This window comes from Silene latifolia, chromosome 2 (assembly GCF_048544455.1).
Source record: "Silene latifolia isolate original U9 population chromosome 2, ASM4854445v1, whole genome shotgun sequence".
Classification (NCBI taxonomy): Eukaryota; Viridiplantae; Streptophyta; class Magnoliopsida; order Caryophyllales; family Caryophyllaceae; genus Silene; species Silene latifolia.
Window position 1 is genome coordinate 135,781,314 of NC_133527.1, and position 10,137 is coordinate 135,791,450.

Sequence of the window (10,137 nt, forward strand, 5' to 3'; positions counted from 1 at the left end):
ATTGCTAGCCAAGTACAAAATCAAGCATCACCACTCCTCGCCATATAGACCACAAACTAATGGCGCGGTAGAGGCGGCAAACAAAAACGTTGTCACAATTCTCAGGAAAATGATTGACAACTATCAAGATTGGCCAAGAAAGATACCTTTTGCTTTATGGGGATATCGCACATCTATTAGGATGCCCATGGGGCCACCCCTTTCTATTTGACATACGGCATGGTAGCTGTACAACCAGTCGAGCTAGAAATACCATCCTTGCGTAATGAGACTTTGTATCGACTATCGTGAGCTCAACCGTGTTACAATCAAGAAAAAGTACCCTCTACCAAGGATTGAAGATTTGTTTGATCAACTCAAAGGTGCTTCTACTTTTTCCAAGATTTATTTGAGATCCGGTTATCATCAAATTCCCGTACGTGAGTCCAATATTCCAAAGTCCGCCTTTGGCACGAGATATGAACATTTCGAGTTTAGGGTGATGCCTCTTGGTTTAACCAATGCTCCCGCAATTTTCATGGATCAAATGAACCGAACTTTTAGTGAGTTCTTGGATAAGTGCGCTGTGGTTTTCATTGATGATATTCTCAGTTTTTCTAAGTCCAAAGAGGAGTATGCCGCTCATCTTCGTACTATATTGGAGGTTCTACGTCGTCAAAAGTGGTTTGCCAAATTCTCCAAGTGTGAATTTTGGTTGGCTAAGGTGTCTTTCATTGGTCATGTGATATCCAAGGAAGGTGTTATGTTGGACCCTTCAAAGATTGAAGCTGTGATGGAATGGAAGAGCCCGACCGATGTTGGTGAGATTCGAAGTTTCTTTGGTTTGGCGGGTTATTACCGTCGCATCGTGAAGGATTTTTCTAAGCTTGCTAGACCGATGACTCAACCTTTGAAGAAGGAGACCAAGTTCTTATGGATTGAAGCTTGTGAGGAAGCATTCCAAGAGTTAAAGAGAAGGTTGACTACCGCTCCTGTTTTGACCTTACCCGAGGATGGAGTAGAGTTTGATGTGTTTTGTGATGCTTCTAAGATGGGTTTAGGTTGTGTTCTTATGCAAAATAGGAGAGTTGTTGCTTATACTTCGTGACAATTAAGAGTTCATGAGGTGAACTATCCCACTCATGATCGTGAGTTAGCCGCCGTTGTTCATGCCTTAAAGATGTGGAGACATTAGCTCATTGGAGTTCATTGCCGTATCTACACCGGTTATAAGAGTTTGAGGTATATTTTCACCAAAAAGGAGTTGAATATTAGGCACCGATGATGGTTGGAGTTGGTGAATGACTATAATGTAGAATTATTATATCATGAGGTAAAGGCAAATGTAGTTGCCGATGCCCTTAGTAGAAAGTCAACTCATTCTTTGAGTGCTATCCGTGTGCTTCCCTTTGACCTTTGTACCGAGTTTCGTAAGTTAAGTTTGCAACTTGTGGAGAGTGGTTTTGATTACCTTGGTGTTATGGTTGCCGAAGCCGTTCTTCTTTCTAAGACTCGTGATAACTTAGTGGATGATGCTACTTTCGAAAATTTTCAAGCCTAGCTTCTTGAAGGGAAAGCTAAAGATTGTGAGATTTATTCTAGTGGATATCTTCGTTACCAAGACCGCGTATATGTCCCTGATGCCATTGATTTGAGAAAGAGAGTTCTTGATGAAGCTCATTTATCCCCTTATTCAATTCATCCCGGAGGAGACAATATGTATATGGATTTGAAGCTCCAATTTTGGTAGCCTAACATGAAGAATGACATTGTGACTTATGTTAGAAAATGACTCACTTGTCAACAAGTGAAGATTGAGCATAAGAGACCCGGAGGTTTGCTACAACCCTTGCATGTTCCATTGTGGAAATGGGAGTCCATCTCTTTGGATTTTATTATGGCTTTACCTAAGACCGTTGGTGGAAAGGATGTCGTTTGGGTAATTGTGGATGGGTTGACCAAGTGTGCTAGGTTCATTCCATCAAGTAGACTTGGATTTTAGATCGAGTTGCTAGTGCCTATGTTGAGGAGATCGTTCGTTACCATGGTGTCCATATGGTGATCGTGTCGGATCGTGACCCGAGGTTTTGTTCGAGATTTTGGAAGGCCTTACAAGTTGTTATGGGTAGTAAGTTGTTGATGAGTACCGATTTTTATGCCGCTATCGATGGACAAACCGAAAGGATGATTCAAACCCTTGAAGATTTGTTGCGTGCTTGTGCCCTTGACTTCCATACTAGTTGGGAGGAAAGCTTACCTTTGGTGGAATTTTCCTACAACAACAGTTATCATGCTTCTATCATGATGGCTCCTTATAAAGCCTTGTATGGAAGGAAGTGTCGTAGTCCGATTTGTTGGGATCAAGCAAGTGATGTTCGTGATCTAGGACCCGACATGCTAGCCAAAACGATTGACCAAGTGAAGATCATCCGAGAAAGAAGGAAAGCCACTCAAGATCGCCAAAAGTCATATACTGATGTTCGCCGTCGACCCTTGAAGTTTGAATTTGGTGATAAGGTGTTCTTGTAAGTATCTCCTATGAAAGTTGAGTTCAAAGTACATTGGAAGCTATGATGTTGTGAAAAGAATTGGTACCATAGCTTACAAATTGGATTTGCCCCCGAGTTTGGGTAAAGTTCATGATGTTTTTCATGTGTCTCAACTTAGGAAGTACATTAGCGACCCAAGTCATCTGTTGCAAAATGAAATTCCCGATCTTGAGCCTAGTCTTTGTTTTGAAGAGAGACCGATTCGCTTTTTGGATAAGAAGGATAAGAAGTTGAGGAGTAAAGTTGTGCCCTTGGTGAAGGTTGTTGTGAAAGTGTGGTAATGTGGAAGAAGAGACGTGGGAACCGGAAGTTACCATACGTATCAAGTACCCTAGTTTGTTGTCATAAGGTAATCTCCCTTGCTTCAAGTTTCGAGGGCAAAACCTTTTAAAAGGAGGGTGATTGTAACACCAATTTTTTAGTAAAATATTTAAAATATTTTATCGCCTTATTTAAATAATTATATTTTTTTGAAACCTAATTTCTATAAAAATATAATTATTTCCTAGACTTGAGACGTAAATTCTAGTGCATATCGACTTAAAACAAGTGTTTGGGCCTAGTATGACTATGGACCTACCTCTCATCTTTTTCTCTCCACCTAACCCATAACCTAAAACCCTGCAATCATCTTTTTCCATCAAAATTTCAGCAAACTCTCCCCTTCACCCAATCACCAATGTTACAATTTCCACCACTGCACTAAAAACTCCATAAATCACTCAATTCTTAACCAAATTAAGTGATTTTCACGCCTATTTCTTCCTCATTCCGTTCTCCATCCGTTTATGTAAGCAAAAAATCAACATTATTTTTCTATTATTTCGGCTGACCCATATATGGTCCGAGATTTCATACTAATGCCTTATATGTTGTGTTTTAGGTGTGAATTTGGACAATTTGGAGGAGGATAGCTTTGAAGTGGATGATTCTATAGAGGATTGAAGAAGCTAAGGTAACGGTAATAGGTTACTCGACATTATGCTAGATTTATGTGTGTTTATGTTGTAGCTTACTCTTTTATTGAATAAAGTTTGCATTTTTACTTGTTTTGTACCATTGTGAATGAGACGGTTTTTATACAAGATTTACATGGTTAATTTGAGTAAAGTTTATGTCTTTAGCTTCCTTATGAAATGGGAGAATGAATGTAGTAATTGAAATGGGTGAATATCTTCTTTTACATGCTTAAGTTCCCGTCTTAATACGGTTTCACAACTACCTTGAAACCGAGTGTATGAGCTGTTTTAGCCGCATTTTTGGCTACTGTTTGGGGTTGTTTTCTTGTCGATTTGAACCAATTTTTTGGTTTCCGTCTCAAGTGTATATCCATGTATGTATTGGGTCATTGGTATGGTAGATTTCTCGTCTTTTTCATGCTTAAAAACTTGTCTTAAGACGGTCTCGCAATAACCTGAAACCGGGTGTTGAGTCATGTTTGGGGGCTGCTTTGAGTCATCTTTTGTTATTAAATTGGACCAAATTTTTGGCCTCTGTCTCATGTCTATATACATGTATGAATTGACTTGCTTGTATTGGAAAAATACCGTCTTACTCATGCTTTAAAATCGGTCTTAAAGTCGCCTTACCATAGCTTGTAGCTAGGCTGTTTTGGGTAGTTTTGGGGCTGTTTGTGCCTCTGTTTTGGCACAGTTGCAGGGCAGAAAAACAGGTTGGTTGGCACGGGTTTCTAGGTTGGGTGGTAGGCCACCATGATACAGTTTTGGGTTGGTCAAATGGGCGGTGTTTGGCACTGTTTTGAACAGGAAAAAGAGGCTGTTTCGACTCTGTTTTTTGAGAGAAAAATAGCTGGTTGGCACGGGTTTTCTGGGCAGAATATGGGCTAAACTGACACGGTTTTCTGGGAAGAATATGGGCTGGACTGACACGGTTTTCTGGGAAGAAACTCAGACTGTTTTGGCACGGGTTTTTGGGCAGAAACTTGGGTTGTTTGGCACGGGTTTTTGGGCAGGAATATGGACTGTTTTGGGACGGTGAAAGGGTGGTCGAAATGGCTGTTTCAGGTGGCTAAACTAAGGACACTTTGGATAAATATTTGGTTGTTTGAATTGGCAAATTATTAGTTTCCGTCTCGAATTTATATATGTATGAATTCTCCCTGTTAATTACATGCTTTGGTTCAATTGGGTAAGTCGTGTTGTTGAGGTTTTTAAACTCGTTCCACGAGGGGGCAGGCCACGGCTTATGTTGGGCGATGTGGCTCGGCAGGGAGTGACCACGACTAACTGGGCAGTGGTTGGTCGTGGGCTGGGCAGCTTGGTCACGGCCCGGTTGAACACGGGATTGGATTCGGGTGGTGCAAAGCACAGCTTGTGCAGCCCGTGTCCCTCTTCCTTTCTCGTTTTCATGCATTCTATTAACTTATAACAAGATATGGTCATACCTTGTGGTTATTGGGTCACCCTTATATCGTAGTGTATACTTATGAACGGTTCATATTTGAGTTATTTACGTTTCATTTCATGTTTTACATAATGCAAATTGTTCATTTCCGCTTGTCTATATTTTGTTCAAGTTACATGTACATATTAAATGAAATGTTTAGCCATGTTATACAAGTATGAATGACTTAGTATATTTTATTTATGGGTATTAGTCGCTCATTTTCATGCCTTCATCATATTCCTAATATGGATGAGTTATTTGAATAGTTACTTGTGATGAGTCGTATCCTTGTGAAAATGTCATAATGTAATGCCATCTTGCTTGATTTGTCTTTACGGCTACTTGTGTCGTTCTGCCTAGTATTGGTTTATCTCATTCCATTTCCGCCTCTTTCGTGTCGTTCTGCCGAATTCGGGGTACTCGACTTCCGTTCTGTCGATCGAGTCGGATGCAAAATATTTATCGCATTTTGAATCGGGAAAAGTTACATCATGAGAGTCTGGCCAGGTTTAGGCTAGGACCGTATCATATTATCGTCGTCCTACTGGAAGGAATTGAGTGTAAGAGTAGTAAAGGTCTTGCATAATTTGAATAGTTACATATGTCATATTTCATTGGAATTCGTACTCGTGATTATTTAACCGTATCCATGATCCTCCCATATTTCACTCTTTGAATATGCCTTTTACATGCTTGTTTAATACTCCACATTGTTTTCTCTTATCTTATTAACATGAATGATCCCATGTTTTTCTTATAACCCAAGTTGTATGCGTATTGCTTAATATGCTTTCTTGTTTGAGTTCTTGGTTACGTTCATTTTGATATAATGTGGTTGGGAGAGCCTTGAGTTACTCCCCATTGACTGTGGCATTCATGTTTCATGAATGACAGGTATTAGTTGGTACTTATATAGAGTGAAGATATGTGTGAGCTAGGGAGTACCTTGACCGTAGGACTTTATTTATCGTTTTGCTAAACTCACCTATTTTCGTCTTGTCATATTTTCCTCCTTTTTTATTATCATGTTTGTATGAAACTTTATTTTATTTCCGCATATTTTTCTCTCCGTCAAATTTTAGTGAACCTCGCATATTAAACCTTATCTATTAAATAAAAGTTTCAAAAATTTCACATTTTCCGCTTGAGTTTATTATTTTTACTTTCCGCTTTATCACCGGGTGTCACAATAAACTTTTTCCATTTTTCTGTTGAGCATATCGTTGAAACAAGTCCGAACTCTTCCTCACCCTCAATATCAACTTGGATTGTATTTCTTATTTCTTCATCCAGCTCCGCTAACAATTGCTCCTCATTTACATTTTCATCCCTAACAAAATTATGAAGACGGAAGCAAGCATTGATAATCCTAACTTATGGTTTCTTATTGTAATACTACGGTTTTCTAAGTCTGTTACTCGGCCGAATATTGCTTACTCGACCGAGTAATGCGTCATGTATTTCTGGTCAATCTACTATCCAGGAATAATTGACCGAGTATGGGAATACTCGACCGAGTAGGAAATACTCGGCCGAGTATACTCTATACTCGACCGAGTATACAGTCTGACGGTGATTATTTCCGCGGTTTGATTTAGAGAGGATTAGAGTTACAAAATGGGATTTACAGTTTCATAATTACTTTTTACCAAAACCTAAACATTCAAACGTAACTCTAATCATCTCTAATCTCTCTCAAGTTCATGGATTGCTCGTGAGTCTTGTTCATTCTTCTTTTGCGTCGCTTGTGTCGATAAGCCTCTAGTTCTACAAGTTTTGTCAATTTGTCTTTTAGGGTTTACCCTAGTTTTGTGATTTGGGAGAAAAGGGATTTTGTGCATGATTTGATTAGAATTGTATGGTTATTATTAGGTGGAGATTTCGTAGAGGAGTCGTTCCAGCTTTCTTGATTGACTCGTTTCAGATTTGTGCTAAGGTAGGGTTTCCCTACTCAGTTTATTATGTAATTGATTTAAGATGCATTGTTGTGATTAATTGATACGATTGATATTATTGATTGATTGTTGTTGGTGGATTGGAGTATGGGGTGTTGGAGTTGAGATGGTTGATGTTACGAGGTGCGTCCTCGGCTGAGTGGAGTCACTTGCGGGAGTGGCTTCACGCTCTTGATTCGCCCTTTGTGGAACCCGCCACAAGAGGGGATGTGCACATTAATGAACATGGGTTATCGCTCGTGTGATGAGCGGGGCTTAGGTGGGCAAGGCTGCGGTCCCTGACTGGCAGGGCTACACACTTTAGTGTGTAGTCAGTTATGAGTTATGATTGGGAGTTGGAGGTTGATGGTGGAGCAGCTGTTTACCTTTGTTGTAGTTTGTCTTATTTTGATTATGCAGTGAGCTGACCCCGGTGTTGTTTTGTAAAATCTGTGGTGATCCATTCGGGGATGGTGAGCAGATTGTGACAGGTGATGATGGTGTTTAGCTATGGGGGCGAGATGGGGAGTCATCACTTTGAGTCTAGCTTCCGCTGTCACGAGATTAGCTGTTTTAGATTCAGTTGTTTTGAGTATTAGTTAGAACATGTTTTGATTTGGTTTTGGAACTTGTATACTTTAACTTATATACTTTAATAAATGTTGTGGAATGGTTTCTTTTGATATACTAACCTCCGGAAACCGAGATGGTAACAGTCTCTCATGCAAGGGGGCTCCTTGGTAAGGCACTTTGGTATGGGGGGGGGGGTGTTACAAAGTGGTATTAAAGCGACGATTCTGGAACCTAAAACCAATGAACCGAGTGAACATAGGGAGTCTAAATAAAATGAACCTAGGGAGAGTTGTTTGGAGCTACCGCAAAGACTTGGGAGATGTCCCGAATTCGTATTGAGGCCCTTACAATTTCGAGCCGGTCAACATGGGGGTGTGTTGGGGACCGTTGTGTGTTTAAAGTTATGTGTGTTGTACTTTTAGCTATGAATCTTGTGAAGTTGTTGGATGAAATGAAAAGCGAATTGTGTAATTTGAACATGGTGGTATATGAGAAAGTGAATTGCGTAGTTGAACATGATAGACTTGAGCATGATATGTGATTTATTACTTGGCTTTTGGAAGGGTAGTAGAGTATTGTATATAGAATTGTATGTTTAAGTATGCTATCGTAAGTTTATAGCTCCTTTTTTACATGACTGGACCGAGCAGGGCGGGTACTAGACCGAGTAGGGAATACTCGGCCGAGTAACTAAGTACTCAACCGAGTGTTGGTTGGTGTTACGTAGTAGTAGCTACTGGTTGTGATCACTCGGCCGAGTAATAGTAGTACTCGACCGAGTAAGGCATTCTCGACCGAGTAATATCCATACTCGATCGAGTATGTTCTCTATGTTTCTGACGTTGGCTACTAGGGTGGATTACTCAGCCGAGTAGTAGCATCACTAGACCGAGTAGTCCATACTCAACCGAGTATTTAACCATACTCAGCCGAGTGCTTCTTTGGCGGAGGGTCTTGTTTATTTTCAGCCGTAGGCTATGTGCTTACGTTTCCTAACTTTTATCAGCTCAAAATGCCGCTAAAGAAGTCAGAAACCAGTGGACGTATCCCATCTAAGCACCATCATTGCTCGCTTCAACCCACTCGACTTATGAGGGCACTGGTGAGCCAAAGCTGCTCGATAACTGGCACAGCGAGATGAAGAGTCTTCTTGAGGTCGTGAAGTGTCCGGCGGAGATGGCAGTGGAGCAAGTGGCGTACTACCAAAGAGGTGAGGCTGGGGTTTAGTGGCAGAATGTGAAAGAGGATGCCAGAGCATACTACAAGGACGAGGGATACGATGCTATACCGTGGGCAAGTCTCAAGAGCGCCATGAGGGAGCATTTTGTGCTGGAGCACATTCGTCACAAGCTGAGGGCTAAGTTTGAGTCTTTCACCATGGCTGATGATATGACTGTCACAGAGTACTATCACCGATTCCTAGAGTTGTCACGTTACGCAGAGGATATGCAGTTAGGTCAGCGAGGTTTAGCTCTTCATTTCGAAAAGGGGTTGACACCTAAGATCATGGATAGACTACCAGCTGGGGTACTTACCGATCTGAAAGAGGTATATACACGAGCTGGGCATGCTGAAAGGTTATTGAACTTGGCCAAGGAGGTTAAGGAAAGAAACGCTGAAAAGAGAAAGGCAGAGAGTGAGAGTGGCAACCAGTCGGGCCACAAGAAGAGCAACCATGATCAGTCTAGGGCTTTTTCTGGAGGATCTGGATATGCACGAGGATCTCGAGCATGGGGAAGACGTGGTGGTCGGAGTACTAGTGGTAACTCCAACCTTACCTACTTCAATTGTGGCGGACTGGGTCATAAGAGACATGATTGTACCAGTGCCAGAGGAGAAGGAGGCTTTCCGGGGACTTATTAGGGGAACTTTTCTCAGGCTCCGAGCCAGAGTTTTGCTAGCAACAAGCCAGCTGGGTCATCGGGCAATCGTGGAGGGAAGAACAACAACAATGGCAGCTTCAACCGCAACAATGGAGGGTCCTATCAGCGCCCGAATAACAGTGTAACTCAGAACTCGACAGCTAAGCCTACTACTTCGTCTACCTCGGTCCAGAGTGGAGGTTAGAAAAGCAACGGGAAGCTCTTTATGATGGGCAAGCAGGAGGCAGAAAACTCGGCAGCTAAGCCGACTACACCGTCTTTCGTTTTGTTTAAGTCAGGGGCAACCCATTCTTTCGTGTCTACGGGTCATGCATGCATTAGCTATGGGTTTAGGAGAATATGAACTTGTAAAAGATAGGGTGTTTATACCTTCTGGGGAGTCGGTGTCTTATTCTAAGTTGTATAGAGATGTGTCCATGTTGGTAGGGGAGGTAGACTTACCGGTCAACTTGTTAGAGTTTCCTATGGATGGGTTTGAGGTCATCGTCGGGATGGACTGGTTAGGTAAGTATCATGGTAAGATAGATTGAAGACAAAAGAGGTGTCCTTAAAGGGTCCAAGGGTGTCAGGGTCTCATATAATGGGTTTGTTGTGAGACCAAAGTGTAAGTTTATCGCTGAAATGACATTAAAGTCGTGATTAAGGAAGAAGTATCCCTTGATTCTTTGCCAAGTGACAGATACGCGTATGGAGAAGCTAACGGGTGCGATATACATGTGGTTGGGGAGTTTAGTGATGTTTTTCCAGATGAGATACCGGGGTTACCACCTACGAGGGATATCGACTTCAATGTTGAGCTCTAATCAGGTCCTA

The 10,137-nt window shown here is 41.5% G+C and overlaps 1 protein-coding gene across 1 annotated transcript; it reads left to right on the forward strand.

The window, feature by feature from the left end:
- The first annotated feature begins 517 nt into the window (after positions 1-517).
- On the forward strand, positions 518-1,087 carry LOC141641357 (putative mitochondrial protein AtMg00860). Its single transcript, XM_074450024.1, has 2 exons — positions 518-643; positions 734-1,087. The coding sequence occupies exons 1-2, from the start codon at positions 518-520 to the stop codon at positions 1,085-1,087; spliced, it is 480 nt and encodes a 159-aa protein (XP_074306125.1).
- Positions 1,088-10,137: the final 9,050 nt, after the last annotated feature.

Bases quoted from the DNA above. Each gene is read 5' to 3' on its own strand.
- LOC141641357 (XM_074450024.1), top strand. From the start codon at position 518: ATGGATCAAATGAACCGAACTTTTAGTGAGTTCTTGGATAAGTGCGCT. The intron at 644-733 runs GTTCTACGTCGT...GTGATATCCAAG, and splicing joins ATCTTCGTACTATATTGGAG to GAAGGTGTTATGTTGGACCC.